The sequence below is a fragment of the Ruditapes philippinarum genome, unplaced genomic scaffold (genome assembly GCF_026571515.1).
Source record: "Ruditapes philippinarum isolate M1 unplaced genomic scaffold, ASM2657151v2 ctg1620_1_1_1_1, whole genome shotgun sequence".
Taxonomy (NCBI): Eukaryota; Metazoa; Mollusca; class Bivalvia; order Venerida; family Veneridae; genus Ruditapes; species Ruditapes philippinarum.
The window spans coordinates 168,908-193,969 of record NW_026858094.1 but is presented as its reverse complement, the minus strand read 5'-3'; the positions used below and the strand labels follow the sequence as shown (position 1 = coordinate 193,969).

The following is a 25,062-nucleotide window of genomic DNA, read 5'->3' as shown; positions in this document are numbered from 1 at the left end:
TGACAAGAGGCACAGCCAGACGGGGACCACTATACACTTTTTCTTACTTCTAATGTTAAAACATTGAAGAAAGAATATTGCAGAAATATACTCCTAGAAAACACAACAATCTTGAACAAATTATAATTCAAATTTCCTATTTGACCATGCCAGCCCAGGTCATTCAAAGGTCAAGGTCACATTGTCAGTTTGTCTTAAAGGTTCTTTTGTCCAAGAATGATCCAAAGTTATGACAACTTATGTAAATTTCAATAATTTGACATATGTGTTATTTTGACCAAGTATAAATCAAATCTGTAAATTAATAACAAAGTTATGACAATATGAGCAACATTTTTTTAATAATTTGACCTTGATGGTCAAGGTTAATTTAACATCAAGGCCATATCAGAGTAATTCAACATGTCGATTTTGTCATAAAGTTCCTGTTTTCCATGTATAAATCAAATCTGTAAAAACATAACTAAGTTATGAAAATCTTAGCTAAATTCAATATTTGACCTTGACAGTCAAAGTCATATAAAGTCAAGGTCATATTTGAACTAATTAACATGTCAGCTTTTGTTATAAGTATTCTTTTGCTTAATAATGCAACAAATACATAAATAAATAACAAAGATATGGCCAATTGTTGCGAAATTCACTAATATGACCTTTAGTGTCAATGTCAATTTAAAGTCAATGTCAAGTTCAATCAAATCCTCTTGTATGTTTTGTCTGATAGATTGTTGTGCCCTCATATCAAGACAATCCATTTAACAATTACAAAGTAACGTTATACCCAGTTAAAGAAAAAAACCCCGAAAAACAACAACTGAATTTACAATGAATTAACCTTCAAAGTCAAGGTCATTCACCTGTCAAAGTCAAACTAGGTTTCATTTACTTTGTAGCAGATGTGCTCAAGTATGAAGACATTCCATTCTTACATACCAAAATCAAAACAAATTGTAGCAAAAATCAAGCAAAAATCAAAAATTTGATTTTCAAGGTCAAGGTCATTGATTAATGAATGTCATAATCAATTTGGTCTTAATGATGGTCTTGTCCAAAGGATTATTGTGTTCACGTTTGAAGACAATCCATATATAAATAACAAACTTACAGCAAATTATAGAAAAAATTGACATTCAAGGTCAAGGTCACTGATTAGTGAAGGTCATAATTAATTAGGTCTTTATTAGGGTCTTGTCCTAATGATAATTGTGCCAAACTATGAAGACAATTTTTAAAAAAAATTCGAAATATAGCAAAAATCAAGCAAAATTCAAATATTTGACCTTGGGGGTCAAGGTAATTTATGAGTGACGGTCAAGTTCAGTCTGGTCAACTTGGAGGCCTTGACTAAAAACTATGACCAATGTTAAAGTTTTCAGACAGCAACGTCAACGATAACCTGACTGTAGCAATAGCTCTTTTTATTTATTCCAAAAAGTCGAGCTAAAATAAATCATGTAATAAATCAGTGTAAGAAATACAAGTAATGACAAGCTATCCTAGACAAGAATTACATGTCCTTTTTTACAAAACATTAAATTTTTAAAACGAACATGAATATATCTATATGACATGTTAAAACAAGCATTCTGCTTTAATGAACACAATAACTGATTTACTGGACTGATCAATTCTGTAATGACTAGAGATCATTAAACTGAATGTTAATAAAAAAAACCCTGATCTAAATAGAAACAAGAGGGCCATGATGGCCCTGAGGTCGCTCACCTGTATATAGGCCCAGTTTTTACTACACACACGTAATGAAAAACAATGATCTCTCACCCCCCTCCCCGCCGGCAGGGCCAATTTTCACCCAAGGGCTTTTATTTGAACAAACTTGGTAGATATCCATAAGAAGATATTTCATGCTAAACATCTAAGCTCAAGCTCATTGGGCTTTTTAAAAGAAGATTTTTAAGTTTTTACTACACACATATAGTTAAAAACAATGACACCCCTGGGGCGGGGCCAGTTTTGACCCCAGGGCTTTTATTTGAACACACTTTGTAGACACTTACTAGAAGATGTTTCATGCTGAATATCTAAACTCAAGCTATCTGGGTTTTTTCAAAGAAGATTTTTTTAGTTTTTACTATATGCATATAGGGAAAATCAATGATGCCCCGGGGCGGGGCCAATTTTGACCCCAGGGCTATTATTTGAAAAACTTTGTAGACACTCACTAGAAGATGTTTCATGCTTAATATCTATACTCTAGCTATTTGGGTTTTTTCAAAGAAGATTATTGAAGTTTTTGCTATACACATATAAGGAAAATCAATGACCCCCGGGGCGGGGCCAATTTTGACCCCAGGGCTTTTATTTGAACAAACTTGGTAGACACCCATTAGAAGATGTTTCATGCTGAATATCTTAGCTCTAGCTCTTTGAGCTCTTTAAAAGAAGATTTTTTAAGTTTTTACTATATGCATATAGGGAAAATCAATGATCCCCTGGGGTGGGGCCAATTTTGACCCCAGGGCTTTTATTTGAACAAACTTGGTAGACACTTATTAGAAGATGTTTCATGCTGAATATCTTAGCTCTAGCTCTTTGGGTTCTTTAAAAGAAGATTTTTTAAGTTTTTACTATATGCATATAGGGAAAATCAATGACCCCCTGGGGCGGGGCCAATTTTGACCCCAGGGATTTTATTTGAACAAACTTGGTAGACACTCACTAGAAGATGTTTCATGCCAAATATCTAAGCTCTAGCTCTTAGGGTTTTTTAAAAGAAGATATTTAAAGTTTTTTCTTTCGGTTGCCATGGCGACCAGAGTTCTGCATGGAATTAAATTCTTTGAACAATTTTTAAAGGTGACCACCAAAGGAACATTCCTGTGAAGTTTGGATGAAATTGGCTTAGTGGTTTATGAGGAGATGTCATTTAAAGTAAAAGTTTACGGACGGACGATGGACGGACGGACGACGGACAGACGCCGGACGAAAAGCGATCACAAAAGCTCACCCTGTCACTTTGTGACAGGTGAGCTAAAAAAGAGTAAGTTACGCAAAAATAACTCAAACAATTTAATGTTTTTGAAAACAAAAACATGTACTTGTATCAAATTATTCTATTGTTTTACATAAAATCTTTGAAGAGTCAAGCATTTAAAGATAAAGTACACTTACAAGCTTTTTTTTTAGAACAAATAAGCACATTTATAAAAAAAAATATGACCAGTTATGAAATATAATAAAATCACTAAGTACATGAACTAGTTTGAACTACAGATGGAGGTAGTAAAACCAGGTGACTTTTAGATGAAGTACATAGTAGGAAACAAGAGACTTATCCCTGGAGCAGCACACTTTTCTCTGTGCATGTTTTCTTTATAAAGAAACTATTTGAATTGAAGGTCACAAAAACCTTGACTTTTTCCCAGAAAAGAGCAAAACAAACACAACTCATTAAATGCATACTGTATGTAGGCCTAGGCCTATCCTTGATTTTTCACCCAAAAATGGGCATGGAGTCAGAACTCATCATGATGCATCCACAGATAAAGTTTAAGTCACAGCTGAAGTTTTTGACCACAAACAAAAACTAAATAAACAAGCAGGTCATTGAAAAAACACAATAATCATACAGAATTTTACAGTAAACTAAACTTGTGAAGTTAAACAAAATCATTTAGTTTTATCATCAAAATCAATAAGGTATAGAATAAATGTAAATAATCATGTTATAAATAAGAAATACACATAGAAATTTACTCTATATTTCATTTGAACAACCCTATACAAAACTCAAATTCCTTTTTGAAATAAAAAAAATAAATCTAAAATATATTTATAAACCAACATTTCATTAACGAAAACAAGCAAAAACTAAATTCTGAATTGGTGGGATTCAATATTCAATATAATTTTATTCACATAATTTAACATTTGATTACAAATGGTACAAACTTATCTCAGAATTCATTAAAATAACACTGTTATACATAAATCATTCATTTGCTACATAGTTTTATTTTTTAATAGAAATCAATATAAACTCGGGTTTGTGACATACATAATCATCAATACAGGAAATCATAAAACAAATAAAATACATACATGAACATGAAATGTGACATTTTATTATTAACATATATGGAACTGATGCGTGAATCAATAAATCTAAAGAGTAAATAAACCTAGAGCTTATTCAACCAATAAATAACTTTTATCATTACCAGTATTTTAACCCTTACCACACTAAATATCTTAAATGGACTTGACCATCTTCTTATCTGGATAAAACTATTCATAATATCATTATTAATAATATTTAGGGTAAATTTCGCGATATGTACTGACTGAATAACAAACAGTGCATACAATGATCAGACGGTACAGATGTGCTGGCTGATCTTGGTCCATATTGGTTACAATGGTAGAATTGTCACCAGAAGGATAAGTGTAAATTGTTGACAAATTTAACATTCAGTTAACTGACTTGTGATATATTAAACTATACAAAAGCAGACTTTATGACATAAGCTTGTGCAACTTTGGATTTATAACAGTCCATTCATAGCATTTGGAATTTATATATCAAAATGTCTATTGAATAGTCAACAGATAAGACGGGTCTGGCCCTCTCTCATGGTAGCATAGACATGTAAAAGGTGGTCACAATAAAACTGTTACAGAGCCATATAATATAACTAAAGTTCAATGCCTAAAACAAGATGTCTGATTGTTGAAATTAATTAACCATGACAGCAAAAACATTCATGAAATGCATTCAAATTCATGAAATGCATTCAACACCACTATTATGACATTTTCACAATTTTCTTTATATATATAAAATTGAACACAAAGATCACACTTGCTTATAATACTTTCATTTTATATATAATTCAAAGTGTTTAAAGCTATGTTTTTGCTACAAAAGAATATTGTTTTAATTTTAAAAATATATACTCATAAAATGCTTCTATGAAATAACAAGAGCGATCAGTAATCACGTGTCGCCTCATAATGGCCAATTTCATGTTGGGACAAATTTTGTGACAGACGGACAGACAGACGGACAGTGCACAACTAGACTTGGTACTGATCAATCATGTAAAGTTTGGATAAAATTGCACCAGTAGCTTATGAGGAGTAGTCCGGACAAGCTTTTGCGTATCTGGCAACACACAGAAAAAAACACCTTTTTATCAAAGGGCCATAACTCAGCCAAAATTCATTCAACCGGAAAACCAGTGCAATATGCACAAGGACTTGAGCTACAGATCAATCCTGTAAAGTTTCATTGAAATTGCATAAGTGGTATAAGCGAACTAGTCCGGACAAACTTTAAAAATAAAAATTATTAAAGGGCCATAACTCTGACAAAAATCATTGAACCGGAAAATGCTGACAATATGCACAACTAGACTTGGTACTGATCATTCCTGTAAAGTTTGGATGAAATTGCACCAGTAGTTTATGAGGAGTAGTCCGGACAAGCTATTGTGTATCTGGCAACACACAGAAAAAAACACCTATTTATCAAAGGGCCATAACTCGGCCAAAAATCATTCAACCGGAAAACCCTTGCAATATGCGCAAGGACTTGAGCTACAGATCAATCCTGTAAAGTTTCATTGAAATTAAATTAGTGGTATAAGAGAAGTAGTCCGGACAAACTTTAAAATTAAAAATTATTAAAGGGCCATAACTGATCATTCCTGTAAAGTTTGGATGAAATTGCACCAGTAGTTTATGAGGGGTAGTCCGGACAAGTTTTGTGACGGACGGACGGACGGACGGACGGACAGACAGACGGACAGACAGACGACGGAGAAGTGATCCCTATATGTCGCCACTACTCCGTAGAGGCGACACAAAAATGGCGGGTCTTCTTAATTGCTAAATGGATAAAATCCTACTTAAAATAGCAGAATAATATTTTATTGCAGAACATTTTATTCTGTTTACATACAATATACAGGTGTGTTAAACAATAGAGATATTATATGTTACAACTTTTTGAGAATCAACCATAAAATTATAGAACCAATTTAATTTTATTGTTGATAAATTTTATAAAATTTTTTTATAATACAGAGCTTTATAGCCTTTAAATAGTTAATAATCACTGGCATTATTCTTTACTTGCTAAATTTATAAAATGGACATGCCCAACTTTGTTATCATTAATTTGAGGAGTTTGGACATCAAAGTGCTTAAATTGAACAGCTTATAGTAAAAAGCCAGATAGTCATTCACATGATTCTAGTGCTTCAACGTTTTCACATTGCTAGCATTTGATCGACTTAAAAAAACTGAAAACATGCTTCTGATTGGCTAAAAATGGCTAAAAATGAAAAGAAAACATGTTTCTGTTTGACTCAATTCTAAATTGAACACATGTTCATGACTGACTTAACTTATAAGATGTTTCTGATTGGCTAAAATTGAAAAGAAAACATGTTTCTGATTGACAAAATTCTAAATTGAACACATGTGCATGATTGAATAAATTAAAATTATTTTCATGATTGGCTAAAATTGAAAACCTGTTTCTGACTGACTAAAACTGAAACTATGTTTAACAATGATTTATAATTAGACAATCATGTTTTTTTTTAGGCTAAATGTTTGGTTATTTTCAATAGCCAACTAAATTTTATATTGGAATCAGGAATATTATTTTCTGTTATGAAGTACCACATCAACTGGGGCATCTGGAACCATCAGAATTTGGTACTTCTGTCCAAGATCTGACGATTTTCTCCACTCAAGCCGAAAGTTTTGCAATAATTTTATTATCACTACATACATCTCTTGCTCTGCAAATCTTCTTCCTGAATATAAATGTTAAACAAATAGTGTGTCAGGTGTCACAACTTTTTACTTTGAAAATATTTGTCAAACAGAAAGAAAGGCACTTAAAAGATCATGTTCTAGCTCTGCATAAGTTATAATATCTAAAGGGCCTGTTGTAAAACAATGTTTATCTGGATATAAAATACAACAATACAGTGTTTGTAATTATCTTAGTTTATTCATAACAAGAACTGTCGGAGGACGGTAACGCTGGACTATTGGAAAAGTTGTCACAAGTGTGTTTCATTGAGTATAATAATACTTACCTATATAAATACATAAAATTGTCCGAAAAGGTACAAAGGCTTGTTATTAAGATGTTTTTTTTAATGAGTTAATCACTGCTTTATTATTATAAAATGCATAAAATTGTTCAAAAAAAAGGCACAAACCTTTCAGTAGTTATGGAGATATTTGCTTAACCAAGAATTTCTAAGTAGAAAAAGGGCATAATTATGCAAAAAAGCAAATCAGAGTTATTGGACTTGTGCCAATCATGTAAGATAATCACAGAGAACAAGTGTGTGAAGTTTCAAGCCATTCCCTTCAGTAGTTATGGAAATACCAGCTTTCACGCAAAAACTTAACCAAGAATTTCTAAGCGGAAAAAGGGGCATAATTATGCAAAAAAGCAAACAGAGTTATGGGACTTATTCCAATAATGTAAGATAATCACAGAAAACAAGCGTGTGAAGTTTCAAGCCATACCCTTCAGTAGTTATGGAGATACCAGCTTGATTGCAAAAACATAACCAAGAATTTCTAAGCGGAAAAAGGGGCATAATTATGTAAAAAAGCAAATCAGAGTTATTCGACTTGTGCCAATCATGTTAGGTAATCACAGAGAACAAGTGTGTGAAGTTTCAAGCCATTCCTTTCAGTAGATATGGAGATACCAGCTTGCACGCAAAAACTTAACCAAGAATTTGAAAGTCGAAAAAGGGGCATAATTATGCAAAAAAGCAAATCAGAGTTATGGGACTTGTGCCAATTATGTTAGATAATCACAGAGAACAAGTGTGTGAAGTTTCAAGCCATTCCCTTCAGTAGTTATGGAGATACCAGCTTACACGCAAAAACTTAAGCAAGAATTTCTAAGTCGAAAAAGGGGCATAATTATGCAAAAAAGCAAATCAGAGTTATGGGACTTGTGCCAATCATGTAAGATAATCACAGAGAACAAGTGTGTGAAGTTTCAATCCATTCCCTTCAGTAGTTATTTAGATACCAGCTTGCACGCAAAAGCTTAACCACAGGGACGCCGACAAATGGGTGACTGCATTAGCTCAATTATTCTGTGAATAGTCGAGCTAAAAATTAAATATAAATCATGTGTAGGCTTGAACAACCAAGTACTGACATTGTAAGAAAAAACATGGTCTGGAAATTATAAAGTTATTAATTAACCCACACTCTTAAATGCACAAACCTCCACAAACTAGACAGCAGATTCCTTCTTTCATTTATATACCATTTCCTTTTTTCCCCGCCAGTTTTAAAATAGAATTCGGATGTTATTTTGATGCGGGTGGGGTTGGGGGGCCGAAAAATTGGTCAACAACATTTCTCAAACGAAAAACAGTGTTTGGTGCCTAAATAGGGCATATTTTCACTGCTTGAGGCCTCAAAAAAAGAGGGGGGGGGGGACAAAAAGCCGTCAAAACACGTCTATATAAGGGAAAAGGTTAAGAAAGTTGTAAAACAATACCTGCACACATTCTTGGTCCATGTCCAAATGGTGTAAGGATGTATGGGTGTATATTCTCAGCTGAACCATCTCTCAGCCATCTCTCTGCCCGAAACTCATCTGGCTCATCAAAATATTTCTCATCTTTAAACATCACAAAATTATTTAACTCAACATGTGTCTGAAATGTACAACAAGGATTATGATTGAAATGGAATGACAAAAATAGGATTTTCTTCAATATTTTGTTTTCATGTTATAACTCTCAAAAAAAATTTTCTTTAATAACCCTTAAAATGACAACAAATCAGTTGACTTAATCTTGTTTGTTTGTTTTTTTTTTTTTGGTTTTACGTCACATCGACACAGCATAGGTCATATCGCGACGTTCCAGCTTTACTGGTGGAGGAAGACCTCAGGTGCCCTTCCGTGCATTATTTCAGGCACGAACGGGCACCTGAGTAGAACCACCGACGTTCCGTAAGCTAGCTGGATAGCTTCCTCACATGAAAGAATCCAAAGTCCCTTTCGGATTCAAACCCACAGCGGTGAGGGGCAAGTGGTTTGAAGTCAACGACCTTAACCACTCGGCCACGGACGCCCCGCCTTAATCTTGTAAGTGACACCACTTCAAAAGTAAATGTCTGATTAACTTTATTACATTCATTCTGAAATCCCTACCTAGACTGATCTACATTCAAAGTATGATAATTGCACTATACCACCTGAATGACAAAAGGTATTAACAAAGAAGCCTAATTAAATAGTTATTACTATATAATCAAGGTGTTCTCTTGTTATTTAATGAAAGAACTTACCCCAGCAGGGATCTGATAACCACCTATAGACAGATTTTGTTGAGGTATTCTTGCTACGTCTAGACCAATGGGAAAGAATCTGAAATTGACAACCCCATTTTATGAAATATTAACAAGAAACTATAGCTACAAAAGATGATTAAAAGATGGACATGACCATTTTAAGATATTTAGGGTGGTGAAATTTTCAAGTTTTGATATTAATAAATCTGTCATATTTTGCGGTTCGGGTTTCCGAAAAAATCCGTCCGGAGGGGACCCCAACCTTTGGTTGGGTTTTCCAAAAGGAGGGATTTTCGACCCCAAACCAAAAAACAATGTCAGAATATTTTCGCAAAATTCTCCCAAATTTTATTTTTCAATCTAAAATAAATTTTACCTAAAAGTTTTTTGTTCATAAAATTAAAGTAAATTTAATATAAAAACTTTTTTTTAAAAAATTAGTGAAAGAATACAAACTTTAATAACAACGGCGAAATGACGTTATCCTAACCCCATTTCCCCTTCTAAAATGAAAATAATTTTAACGGGGTTTCATTCATAAAGTGCGCTAAAATAAACGTTTGTAGGCACGGGGCTCATCGGGGCCATTTTCCCTATGCCAGTTTGTATTTGGGAAAAAAGGGCAAGGAAACGCCGGGTCTGCTATGCAAGAAACAAATATCTTTTTACTGATATGGAGAAAAGCAGCTTTAACAAAGATTATTTGGATCAGTGCATCATTTAAACTAAGCACTTTATCAGTTTAATCTGAAATTAGATTTCCTTACAAATTCTTTCATATATCTTAAACAATACCTGAAAGCCTCTTTTACAAAAGCCTTTAAATATGACATTTTGTTGATAATTTCTGCAGTTATTTGTGATCCAGGGGGAACAACTCTTTGAATTTCTTGGTATACTTTTTCTTGAGCATCTTGGTAACGACCTAGACAGTATAAATTGCTGGATAATGTTGGAGAAGTCTGCAAAAATAAAATTCAATACATCACCAAAAGCTTACTTCAATACCGTAGATAGAAGATACTGAATGAGTGCAAGTTCAATATTGAATTTATTGAACAAGTCTAATAAACTTATATTATGCGAGCCATCTATGTAGTACTGTTTTCAAAGTCTTATCAGCTGTTTCAATCTAGATAAATTATAGTTTGCCCCCTTAATTACAGCATGCTGTTAAAGTTATACATTATTATTTGTTTTTGTATTAATTAAATAATTGTTTTATTTTTTAAACAAAACAAAATGTTTCTATTTCCAGGTTAATGTCTAATATTTAACTATATTCATAGTATAGTATTCAAAAGTAATCAAAATGTAATTAATGATCACACCAAAATTTAAGCTGATACTGGTAATTGATTAAATTACGATTACTGTCTATTACTTGAAAATTATATGATTCCCATTTACCCCCAACCCTCTTCAAACTACATTTTTTTCTCACTCAAACCCTTTTCTAAACCCTTTAAAACCTTTAAGTTTTGGTTTTTATAAACCTCCCAAGCTTGGATATGAAACAGTCCATTGAAATATAAAGTATTTCAAAATCAAAATACTAGGTTACCATGCACTAGTACAGAGCCTAATCGCACTGCACAAACATACCGTGCCTGGCTCTATACTGGTGACAAAGGCTTATCACTATTGTTCCAAGCAGGTTAGGGGATTTCAATAACAGGCTGTCCAGCACCTTCTGACAAAAAATTAGGGCAAATTTTAGGGCAATTTTTAAGAAATTTTAGGGCTAAAATTTAGGAATTTTAGGGTAAATGAAAGAAATTTTAGGGCTCAAATTTGGAATTTTATACTAAATTATGGCCTCAAAAGACCATGATATGGGCTCAATTTTGCATATTTGACACAAAAGTAACTCACAAATAATGCTCTAGTTCGGTTATAGCAAAGGTGTTACCAGTGTTCCATAGTCACCAGTGAATAAATTGATTCACTGGTCAACAGCCTTTAAAAAGAGCTGAAAAACTACATTAAAACATAACTAGAATGAAAACATTTTCAAAGTTATAAAGAATCCAGGAACAACCAATATTTCAATTAGTTAAGCTATGATTAGCCAATAAAAATGCAACTTCCTTGGAAACTTTTTTATCACAATTTTAAAACAGGTGACTATTTTGATAAAGTCAAAGTGGGTACAATTTTCATTGTTCCATTTTAAAACTAACAGTTTCTTATATTTTTTCTGATAACATCTGACAATAATCAAGTAAAGATATAATAAGCCCATAATAAATGGAAGAGGGAAGTTATGCGCTTTAAATTTATTTTAGCTATAAATGCATTTCTTATTTGGGTACATTTAAAACAAGTCTTTGATCTTTCTTAAAAAACAATAAAAATGATATGACCCACTAGAGTCATTCCCAGGCATATTTAAACTTAAATTCAAAACAGCAGGATATACATCTATGAAGAATTTGTTCAAGATAAATCAGGCTACTAAAAATTGTAGAAAATTTCATTGTTCAAGATAAATCAGACTACTAAAAATTGTAGAAAATTTCATTGTTCAAGATAAATCAGGCTACTAAAAATTGTAGAAAATTTCACAACAGTGTCAGTTTTTTCAATGACTTTCAACAGTTTTTTTTCCAGATTTTAATATTACACTTTAATTATGTTATAACATATGCTCAGTATATGGTAATGTGTACAAAAAGGGCAACTGAAGGTGTCACTTTTTAGTATGCTTAATTGGGTAGCAAAATGGTTAAAGCATTCAATCATTACTGCCAGTTTACCTTACCCATTTTATAATTACCGTAGCAAATATATGGAAACTTGTCTAGATCTGCCAGCTGGTATCACTTACATAAGATCTGTGTCTACAGTCATACTTGAAAAATAACTTGATTACAAATTAAGACGTTATTAATAAGGACCCCTGCATAAAGTCTGGTGAAATTTAGTGGTGATTTGTGTAAATAGTTGCTTTAAATACACCTAAGACTGAGGTAAATGGTTAAAACTCTGTAGCCAATAAAAATATGACTTCCTTGGAAATTTTTTATCACAATTTTAAACAAGTGACTATTTTGATATAGTCAAAGTGGTACAATTTTCATTGTTCCCATTTAAAACAAACAGTTTCTTATTATTTTTTCTTCTGATAATATCTGACATCAAGTATGGGCATTTCTGCAGGAATTGATGTATATGCAACATGTGACTTATGCAATTTAGTCAGGACATTGATATCACTCCACTGACTGCGTTTGAATTTAGGTTGTGATTGAAACATGGTTGTTTCTGGATATGTTTATCACAAAGGATAAAAAAATAGGAATTTAAGTGAAAAAATAGGGCATTTTTAGGAATTCCCTTTGAATTTTTCATTTTTTTAGGAATTTTAGCCAAACTGAAAAAAATTAGGATTTTTTAGGAATTTTAGGGACGCTGGACAGCCTGCAATAAGTTTAAGCTAATATTTCAGAGAACACTTTGTTGCATGATTCAGCCAAGTCTTTTTATAAAGGGATTGATTCATGCCATTTTCAAACTTCACATTATTAACAGTATTACAGTTGACATTATTGCTTTCAGAATATATAAAATTATGAATCTTTGAGATGAAATTCAAAATCTTACTTATTTCAAGTCTATTTACTTACTGTGCTTAATCCATCCCCAAACAATGACAGTGCTATTATAGTAACATCTTTATTGTCTAGTTCTTGTTTACCTAGCAGATATGTCAGAAAGTTATATTGTCCCTCTTCAAGTTCATTATTTCTGGCAAGGTTACTAATTCTTGATATTGTTTGATTCAAATATTTCTCACTTGTCCTGAAATGGCAAATAAGAAGAGAGGATCACTTGATGATGATACATGTCAAATATTTTTAACTCTAGGCATTGTAGTTTTTACACATGAAGACTTCATGTGTTTTCCTCCTATAAGTTTATGTAAAGTAAGTTCACCCCCACGGTATGGGACCAATATTGACCCCAGGGGCACTATTCATATTACTGTTGTGCATGTACAAAATCACAAGGCAAGGCTACATATCAAATATCTTAACTTTGAGCATTCTTGTTTTACACCATTGGACTAAAATGTAAACTAAACTTTGTGACCTCTGGGGCATGGCCACTAAACCCTAAAATTAAACCCTAAAACTTCGAGAAAACTCACACTTGCATTTTTCTCATTACTATTAATATTTTTGCCAAGTAGTTTTAATTTTCTTCAATTGGTTTAAATGTTACAGAGCCGACACAAAATTGGCGACAGACTGATGAATGAAGGGACAGATGGCCATGTGCATAACACTTCGGCTAATAATAAATGGGTCATTACAAAAAACATTGACCAAAATTTGTTTTGATTTTCATGGATTTGACATGATGACACTTTGTGCTTCTGCACCTTATGCTATCCTGGCTAAGCAAAATCCACTTAACTCAAATACAGCTTCCTGATCAAGGTGACCTCTCATAATAACCTTATCCTATCACTTAATCATGCTTACTTATAAACACATTCCTCGGCCTGGCATAGTTTCTTCCAAGTTGGTGTCTTCATGACCTTGTATAATGGAAGCTGGAATTTCATTTTAGCTGACAATGTAAACATGTCCATATTAGCATCAATCATTTTCTGTACCTCGGAGTCGGGACCATCAGATAAACAATTTAAACGCCTCTGGGAAACGTATTGCAAAACAGCTTCATAAAAAAACATGTAATTTCATTTCAAAAAATTTTTATTTTTTTTTTAAAAATTTGGGTAACCTTTTATATAAAAATTTTAAATGAATTCGTTAAAGTCATTAATTTTCTCTAAAATGCTGTTTTTATATTGTAGACCATTTGCTTTTTTAAAACCCAAAAAATTTGGTAGTGATTAAATAATTTAAAAACTGAAAATTTTAAGAAAATTCAAAAACAAAACTTTAGATTGAGAAACCAGTAAATAATTGAAGCTTGCATACCCTTTGGTAAAACCTTCAAAACTTAAATTCAAATTGTCATCAGGAATGTAATATCGAAGTCTTATGTGGGAACCAAAAGTGAATGGGATGCATACAATAAAATTTGTATTTAATAATTTTATACCGGAATATTCAATAATTACAGACTACAGATTACTTAAAATGATCATACATTCCACATTCCATTTTGAAATTTCATTCCTCAGATTTTCAACACGGCCAGAATCATCTCTAATATTCTTTAAGCGCTCAATGAAATCATCAGCAACTTCTGTCACAAATGGGAGATAAACTGTGACAGCTTTTGGTCGCATCATCATCTGCTGGACAGCACTACGTAACTTGTACCATTCATCTCCATTCCTTCAATTGAGCAAAGAGTAAGCATAACTAACTTTTTTCTTAAACTACCTTTTTCGTATATAAGCATTGTTACTAAGAAGACCGTACTAAAATAACAAAACAAAAATTAAGACAATTTATCTAGAGATGAATGACTGAAACTTTCTTTATTGTATAAAAATACCACACCAAAGCTGGTAAGTAAATAAAACTTACATTTATTACTTGTCCCATGCTGAAAACCAAACTTTGTTTTAGCTTAAAACTTTTGATAACATATTTCATTATTTGCACAAACAACTTCCAAACAAGATCCATTTATATACATACCCTACATACATTTATTACTTGTCCCATGCTGAAAACCAAACTTTGTTTTAGCTTAAAACTTTTGATAACATAAAATTGTAGAGAATTTAAAAGCATTAAATGTAAATGTTATAGTGTGCAAGTTATTAGTATTTTTCTCATGGATGGTACCCATACCTGGTGCATCAATGTCATTTGCTTCTCTCTAACATGTTACTAAATAAAGCATGGAAATAAAGACAGAAACTTTACACTCATTGCTTTGTACTGGTTGGTTCTAAGAATGGATTCAATGGCATTTCAATAACAACACAATCAAACTAAAATGAACTAGTGTACAAGTAAACTTAAAACTAATAAAGCATGGAAACAACAGTTTTATTTACAGTGGCTTGTCTATTTTTATGCATTTATGATCTACGAAATCTAGAGTGCTGTCACATGATTTAGTTTTTTGGAAACAACACAACCAGGACTTCCCAACAGAGGAAACTGAGTTTGCATCTCATTATTTGCACAAAAAAACTTCCAAAAAAAGGGATCCTTTTATATAATCCCCTCCCATAAAATTTTTTTACTTTTTCCCTTTGCTGAAAACCAAACTTTTTTTTTAGTTTAAAACTTTTAAATAACATAAAATTAGTATATTTTTTATGGAGAGCCAAATTTAAAAGTTTTAAATTTTATTTTTATTTTCTTTTTTTTTACTTGGTTTTTTAAACTTTTGCACCCGGCACAGAAATTTTTTCCCAAAAAAAAGGTAAAGAATTTTTAACAAAAATTTAAGCATAACAACTCCCCTTAAATTACTATAAATCCCAAGGTCTCACAAATGTTCAGGGAAGTATTTGAAAAATTTCTTTTTTGAAAGGGCCAAATGATGTTTGTGTTTGAACCCCAAATTTTTTTTGCCCCTTTCTGTTTTCCCAAAAATCCAAAATTTTTCAAAAAAGGGCTTTTTGGAGGAAACTTTTTGGGCCAGAAATCCAGGTACTCTTGTAGGGTACCAAACTCAAATGACTTAATATCTGTTTATACTGTATAATAAATTACCCCTCAACTGTTCTGACTGAGGCAGTCATAACCTTCCATTTGAAAATAGTTAAAAGATGACCTGTGAAATACAGTCCAATCAATATGCTATTCATATCAAGATATGAATAAACTAAGTTCAATAGAGCATAGGATAAGTAATCAAGGTGTCACAGTGAGGGGGTTTCTTTTTCATAACCTTTTTTGGAATGTTAGTCTAATGGTTTAAAATTTGGGCTCTCACCCCTGATTCAGATTTACGTTTTTATTAGGTTTTGTTACTTGCGGGATGGGGTTTGGTTTTGTTATCCGGAAAATGGAAAAAAAATAAATGTAAAAAATTCAATTACGTGTTGCCAAGTCCAAAAAAGAAAAACCTTGTTTTATTTTATATACTGTTTGTTTCCTTTGAGGGGCTTTTCATGTGGGGTTTTCCTTTTTGTTTTAAACACTGTCCGATTTTAGTCTGGGTCAAAAAAAGTTTCAAAAAGGTTGTTTCCCCGCCCAAGTCTCCTTACAAATATTTCCCAAAAATGTTTATACAAAATCCATCAATGATTTTTGATTAAAACTGTCATGTTGGGATTTTTCCAAAAGGCCCTGAAATCAAGGCTTTAAAAGGGGCTACAAAAATAAACCTATTACAGGTCCTTTGGGTTTCCCTTTAACCTATTTTGTTTGGTGTTATTGAGAGATGGGAATTTTAACAAATGCTTCTGTGTGGCCGACATGGCTGAGTGGGTTAATTGCATCAAAAATAGTTTATCTAAATGAATGCTACCAATGGGGTAAACCCTGTCAGAAGGCATGTTTGTTGTTTCCTTGAAGCAAGAAAACTTACCACTCATTGCTCAGACTGGTTGGGTTCAAGGAAATGAATTTGAAAGTGTTCCAGGAATGAATTTGAAAGTGTGTCTTTAAGCTTATAGCTTCCTACACAATTGAACTAAAAATAAATACTGAATAAACCAAATGCTTCTTGTTATGCATTTATTCAATCTCTTTATTTTTCAACAAAAATACATATAGGCTAAATATTTCAATGACTGTACATTTTATCTTTTAAATAAATTGTACTAAATAAACTGAACAACAGAAACAATATAATTACAGCTTTTTCATCATATTTGAAACGTAGCGGCCATACATGTAAGATTAAATGCTCAAAAAAGTGTCAACTGTCAATATAACAGTTTTTTTCATTTTTATGATAAAGCAAAACTAATTTCCTGCGTTAATTATCCTAACATTGGAAGGTGAGTGAACTATATTTACCTCTCCTGTATTTCAACATTGTTCCAATATATGGTAGTCCTTTAGGTCCTGGTATGTCATCAAAAGGTTTAGCTTTATCATATTCTGTTCTTAAACAACCAGCACTTTCTACAGTAGTACTTGCTGTGCTTCTCCAAACTTTTTGTAGCTTTAATAAGTTTACTGACTTTAAGGTCTTCATCTTAAAACAAAGAAAGTAACAATTCTTACACTGTTTAACTTGAAATAAAAACATTATCATAACAACAAACAAGAGCTGTCCGTAAGACAGCGCGCTCGACTTTTTTATTGCTTGCCAATAAAAAAAGTTTTTGCAGTAAAAGGCAATACAAGAATCTCTGTATTTTTAAAGTGAACTAGTTGTTTGATACCCTTGAATATTACAGCAATGTTTATATGACATAATTTATGGTAAAGTGAACAAGTGGATAGGAATGAATTTTTTTAGATTTTTTAAGTTTTTTAGTGCTTGCCTATAATACAAAACATTGACAGTTAAGGGCCATAATTCAAATAAAATCTTTGACAGAATTACCTTCTCCTGGACATGTTTGGGAATCATGATTGTAAACAAGTATTCCAACTTTCAAATTAATATCTCAAACAGTTCAGTCAAAAAGTGGACTGGTACTAAAAACTTAACCAAGATTCTAAGTCGAATAAAAGGCCTTAATTTTTAAAACAAATCCTTGACAGAGTTACCTTCTCTTGCGTACAGATGGGGGTAATGATGTGAAATAGCATTAAAAGTTTCAAAGCAATATCTCAAAGGGTTAAGGCAATAAGTGGATTTTACCCATATTCAATGTATTTTCTAAGTCAAAAGGGGCATAATTCTGTCAAAAACCTTGACAGAGTTATGTCCTCTGTCTGTTGATGAAGGTCGTGATGGTAAACAAGTATGGTCAGTTTCAAAAGCAATACCGTCCAATGGTTTTGAAATAAAGTGAGGTGGTACAAAAAACTTAACCAAGCTCAATACACTTTCTAAGTCAAAAAAGGGCCATAATTCTGTCAAAAACCTTGACAGAGTTATGTACTCTTGTCTGTAGATGGAGGTTATGATGGTGAACAAGTATGGTAAGTTTCAAAGCCATACTTGTAATACTTCTGAAATAAAGTGGGGTGGTACGAAAAACTTAACCAAGGTGTGACGCCAACGCCGACGCCGACGCCGGGGCTAGTAGGATAGCTCCCCTTTTCATAGAAAAGTCGAGCTAAAAACCAATAAAATAACAAAACACAATTAATTTAAATAACATTTATTCTCTAAAAAAATGCCTCCCAGGGCCTTGGGCGGACCAATTTGATCTCTGGAAGCCCAAGCCTGTTTTCTAAACATAATCTCAAAATATGTGACATTTCAGCCAAAATGTTTTAATTTCTTTCTTTCAATAGATACAAAGTGGATGGGAAAATTTTAAATTGATACAAATAAGTGTGACCTTGAATTTGACATGAAGGTCAAATCTGGTTTCTGTGCATTGTCTCATTTAATATGGTTATAATTAAGTAATTTTAATTTCCTTCCACTAGTTTAATAGAAACAAACTGGATAGAAAACTACTGCTAGGAGACAGATATGACTAAGTGCATAGCATTAACATTATACAGCAAAATTTTTTTCGGGCATATAATAATAAAATAACGAATCTGGAAACCAGACATTCTTAAAATTTGAATACTCAGACAATTTTTAAAGTCCTGTCTCTTTCCTTCATAAATTCATCAGAAACATATCCTCTAAGTATCAAACCCTCTAAACTCTAAAAACAAGACCATTTCCCATGGAATTTAATGCTTATAAACATACATAAAATACACTCTGTAAAGTAGACAGTAATAAGTTTAAGCTCCCTGAATATTCAAATGTCGATTTAAACATAAAGCCAACAGGTTACATATTCAGTTACCAATAATCACATGTTTTATCTATGACATTTGTTATTGTGCATATGCCAATTTTGTAATGGCATTTGAATTCCGGCTGTTTAACATTATGTGGTTATAAATGGGAAATAATAATCAATAAGTTTACAAAGTGTGAGTACACGGGCTGGGAACTAAGGCTGTACAGGGATTTTTTTAAGCTTATATCATAGCCGATATTCAGTCATATTTCCAATTGAAAATAGTATATTATTTTCCCAAACCACAATTCAAAGTTACAAAATAAAAATATTGAATAAAAAATTATAAAATCTTTAAAAACAAGGGCTTTTTCACTGGTATGGTGCTTAAATGTTAGAAGATGCCATCTTAGACAGTGATTCTTTGCATTCATTTAATCACTGCAAAGTTTAAGTCATGCATTTTTCCCAATTTTTGACAAAACATCGCTGAAATGCCTAATTCCATGGGTATGGGTCATGTACCAAAATCCTGGGGAAAAAAACTGCCATAGTAAGGGTCAGTAACAGATTACAAGACTAGAAGAGTATAGACACATTCTTAACCTGAAATGCTGAAAAAATATTAAATATGAGAAAAAAATGAAAATAATGATCATTTAGCATTGCGTCAAGAATGTTTATATAATTAGCAGTTGATTTTCTGTCATATTATGTACTAGATGCTGCATAATCATTATGTGTTTACATTGCAAAAATGTGTAAAAAATAGCTAAGAATGGTAATATAATGATTTGCCACACTGATGATTCGCCCAATAACTAATCGCCCCATTTAAATGTGTGTGTGTTTTAAATTTATTTATACTGGGCGCAGGCTATGCCATATGTCCCAGACTATCACCTCTGTTACGTCGCTGGTCATACAGCCGCAACAGAGGACTTAGTTTAATCACCTTTATACATGTACATCACTGAACATGGAGCTGCAAAGGAGGTCTTCTCAAGTTGTCTATCATCTTCTCCCTAGGACCAATTTCTTGTAGCACAGAACAAAAGAAGACCAATTGTTAAAAGGCACCTCTTCCGGGAGGCAGCAGACTCTTATTAGCGTCACATCCTATGCTGTCAGTGATTTTTTTCAATGTATTTTACAGCCGAATAAAGGCTGTTTCCCCTAGCCTAAAATAGGTATATTTTCCCCTAAAAATGCTAATATTTTCCGCTAAAATGCCTCGTGCTCTTCCTTACCAGAACCATGACTTAACAGCATCTGACTTAAATCATCTAGAAGACAGAAATCTGTCCCTATAGATAGCTCTGCTATGTACCATGCATGTTTAAATAAATTGAAATTAATTTATATATAAACTGTGTTGGTAAATTCCATTTTCAGTTGTTGGAATTTGATTTCAGGTCACCCTCTTATCTGATTTATCGCACTCTATTTTCCCCTTCAGAAAGCCACAGGTTGTTTTGAAAATTGGAAAAAAAATCACTGGCTGTTAGGTCAAACCAGCAATGTGACCTATGCACTCTGAGGGACATGCACACCACCAAAAGATGTCAGAGTCCCATTTTAATGATAATTCACCACACTTTATAATGCCTTTCTTTATTATGTGGATTGAAAAATGTGTATGGTAAAGGAATTTTGTTTATATTTGACATGCTTTTTATAAGGTATCTGTCCCGGAGGTGTAAATATCTAAAATAATCTACTTTGCAGCCAGAAATTTTACATTTTTATATAATCTTATTGTCAAGTTATTATTAACTATTCTAGAATGCTATTATCCCCATATGGTAATATACACTAATCCGTTGATTGGTGCCCTATAGTGCCCCTTCCAACTAACAATTATCGACAATAATTCAGATCAATTAAAAGATTAATTGTTTACCCCTGGGCCCTGTGGCTTCCTGAGTGAAGGTGTCATAAACTGGCCAGCATAAATTGAATCTGCCTGCAGGCAATTATAATCGCCATTAAGGGTGTACGGACATAATCCCCTTCGGACAAAATCCCCTTCATGCATTTTTGTATATCTGGACATAATCCCTTCCATGGGTGGACATAATCCCCTTCATGTGTGAAATTTTGAAGTGGACAAAATCCCCTTCATAAAATTGTTACCTAGGACAAAATCCCCCTTGGATTATAAAGTGTGTAAGAGAGCGACATACTGCATAATGCTGTGAGGTAAATATCTTAATGTATAAATAAGTAGAAATTGTTTCAGCAGAAAAGCACATTCAATTAGCACATTTTAATAATATTAAAATCACATTAAAATTGCTTTGTTAAAGCTTTCATAACAATCAATCAAGTAGGTACAGTGATCTTGGTTTGATTAAATTATCACTCATTCATCAATAGAAATTGTAACAATGGATAGTATGTATCAATTAGAATTATCAACTTATACAATCAATGAAACAATTATTGGCTAAAAAAAATGTTTTTCATACTAATCAATTTAAAACAATTAAAGAAATTGCCTAATCAAATATGTGTTATGCAGTTGATAATTTACCATAACTGAAAACTTCTAAACTAAATAAAGGTTAACTATTGATACATAATTATAAATAAAAAAACAAAAGTTCATTATTCATCAATTTTTAGGGAGTATAGTAATACATTATTCATAAATTTTTATGGAGCATAATAATACATTAGAAACCTATGAAACAAGGGGATTTTGTCCGGGTAGTGAAGGGGATTTTGTCCAGCCTTGCAAAAACATGAAGGGGAATATGTCCACCCATGAAGGGGATTTTGTCCGGACAGGCGAAGGGGATTTTGTCCGAAGGGGATTATGTCTGACATTCGCCATTAAGTGCTCAAACACTGTGAAAATTACTGCTAAATATGAGGTGATAAAGTCTACAGGAATCTGTGAACGTTTCAGCTATTGCGACCAAACAACATGGCTAATTGTCCTTAACATAGCTTTATTCTATTATGTGACTGATTGAATTTACGAAGCCTTAATACTTTAAAAAAGATTGAAAAACTGTTAACAGTTTGTCTTGTTTTGTTGTGATTAAATTGCTAGTTGTAAATACCGATAATATAGGTTGTATGCCACTATGTAAATTTTAGAAACAATTTAGTTGCTGATCAATGCCCCCCCCCCCCCACCTCAAAATGAAAAATGTCCAGGAAATAAGCCTAAAAATTATGGCATGTATGTTTGTTTGATTGGGTTTTACGTCACACCGGCACAGTATAGGTCATATGGCAACATTCCAGCTTTACTGGTGGAGGAAGACCTCAGGTGCACTTCCTTGCATATTTCAGGCACAAACGGCCACCTGAGTAAAACACGAGATGTTCTGTAAGCTTGCTGGATAGCTTCCTCACATGAATGAATCAAAAGTCCCTGGCGGGATTGGAGCCCACAGCCGTGAGGGGCAAGTGGTTTGAAGTAAAAAACCTTAACCACTCGGCTATGGACGCCCCATGGCATGTTTGTATATAAGATAGTATTTTTCAAAGCATACCACGAAATGGAAAACTTATCTTTTTCAGGATATACATAGAATATACATCTAACCTAAACATTCATTTAAGTGGGCAAATCATTATTATTTTTAATATTGATAACCCAACAGTTAAAGTGTCCAATTTTTGTTTTTACAGATAGATACGAAAACATTTTATTTTACAAATACAACAAGACATATTTTAATTTTATTATTTCTTAATTCTAATTACTAAAAGAAAGTTTCAAATAATTATTTTGAAGTGGGGCGAATCGTTATGGGGCGAATCGTTATCAATTAGATTAACGTAGAGAAATGCAAATTCTGTCAATCAATTTGCAAATTCTAAAATCTACATCAAACGAAATTTACTTGAATATACTGAAATCACCTCGAGAATGAACGTCCTCAACAGATGGCAAATGTGCGCTTGTGTTTAACATTAACTTTGCACTTTCTATTTCTCGCAAACAAATGGCGACTTACAAAAAAGGGAAGTAACTCGCACCAGAGACAGATAAGAGAGATAGGCAACTAAGAGAGACAGGCAACTTCCTGGCCAGTTAAAATATCAGGCATGCTTCTTGTAGCAAGTAAAACTTTTTAAACAGATATCAAAATCATTAAAATAATACATTTTCTGAAAGCTTATGCATTTGTCTATGGCTGCAGGTCCCATTTAAATAAATGATACATCAATTTTTAAAGAGAACTATTTATTAATTTTTGTTCCTAAATGTTATCTACATCTCTGGCCTAATAATGTAACTTTCTGTCAGAGCATGTTTTAAGCATATTGGTTTCCCCTATTTCCAAAACATTTAGTAATAAATTATCAGGATAAATACGGATCACTTTAATAAAACATTCGATATCTTAATTATCTCTTCTGTATCATTCTGAAAAATAAACTGATATTCGATAAAAAAATCATTTAGCGAGCTCAAATAATAAACACATTTATTATTCATATGCAAAGAGACAAAAGACATTTGATATACTAAAAGTAGAAGTCCATGCTCGGTTAATTAATACCGATATTCCGACGCAGAGTTAAAAAATATAGTTTTTATGAAATATAAGCGGTTAAATATTACATGTATCAAAGGATTCAGTTGAGACATTTTAAACTAATGACCGATATGCCATTTCAATATAATATGTTTCATTACACGACATTAAAATCATTAATAAGTAATGCAATTCATATTTTTTACTGAACCCTTCAACATTAAATTAATATTGATCGGTCCTATGGGAAATTTCCCGGGGAGATATGTCTTGTAATGAAATTCACACGTGCTGCTTCCGCTAAATGTGAATATTTTTTATATATATTTTATCATAGAATGAAACACACGAGTATATTAGCATATAAAATAGAAATAATGACCATACTAAGAAATGAATCAGATTGTTTACGACATATATCTAACATATAATTTAGTGCGCGAAAACTCAATATTGCAAATTGTTGATGTCAGTAATAATTTTTCAAGATAATTTGATGTAGGTCTAGAACAATAGCTTGTGTACAAAACACCTCACACATGGTAAAATACTGTTTTGTTTCATTGCAAAGATTTGGAATAGAATACCATTATATCTTCTAATTCTCTGACATCATAACATATCTTGCAGATCACATAAATCTCTTCATGACTGTGTCATCATGTTTTTGTATTTTTGTTTTGATTATTATGAATGTATATTTGTTAAATTATTTGTACATAAAATTGTATGATGAAATTAAATAATTAAAAGGAAAGTTTGTCAAACCAATGAAATTATACTTATGTAAACTGATACTAATTTAAATATAGATTGGCTCAATGGAATTGTTGTTTGATGAGGTTGTTCTTTGTCTGTTTGATATATTGTTAAGAAGGCCACATTTAATATTAAATATGTATTTTTATGATGGTATATTTTCATGTATTACCTTCTTTAAAGAAATATATTATATAATTATCATCATCATCATTATGACTATTATTATGGCCACCATAACCGTTGCACGGAACTATGTGACAATCATATCGTTGTTCATACTTTCAGGGCAGATTTGCCCGTCACATGTTATTTAACTGGGCACTGCACCTGAATGTTCAGAAACTTTCTCAGACTGATATCGCTAAAATTTAAATTGTGTTCATTGACAGTATATGGTCCCCTTTCGGTACCAATTGCTTCAAACTGATGTTGTTTTTTTTTAAAGTAATATATGTAAATGTATAACGGAGGCCACTAGCTGACACGGCCAGAATGATAAGTTTTTTTTTCTGAAAAAAAATAAACAACGTCATGGACATACTATAAAAATCTCCGGACTTAAATGTGATAGAATATAAAGTGGATTATCTGAACCGCCTTGTAAATGGACGGGTGCAGCGTCACTGACCTTCACCCATTTCAACAATTGTCGAGAGAGTGCAAATACACTCCAAACTATGTGCAGGTTACTCCATTGTCATGTCATGACGCTGCTAGGCT

General features: G+C 32.5%; 1 protein-coding gene across 1 annotated transcript; it reads right to left on the bottom strand.

Moving 5' to 3' along the window:
- Window positions 1–5,827: 5,827 nt before the first annotated feature.
- Window positions 5,828–23,162, bottom strand: LOC132752058 (probable cytochrome P450 CYP44). Its single transcript, XM_060742327.1, has 11 exons — window positions 22,961–23,162; window positions 17,229–17,409; window positions 16,599–16,686; window positions 16,304–16,330; window positions 14,443–14,633; window positions 13,809–14,004; window positions 12,948–13,122; window positions 10,114–10,280; window positions 9,316–9,394; window positions 8,519–8,678; window positions 5,828–6,788 (listed from the first exon to the last, which is right to left on the bottom strand). The coding sequence occupies exons 2-11, from the start codon at window positions 17,407–17,409 to the stop codon at window positions 6,631–6,633; spliced, it is 1,422 nt and encodes a 473-aa protein (XP_060598310.1). The 5' UTR covers window positions 22,961–23,162; the 3' UTR covers window positions 5,828–6,630.
- Window positions 23,163–25,062: the final 1,900 nt, after the last annotated feature.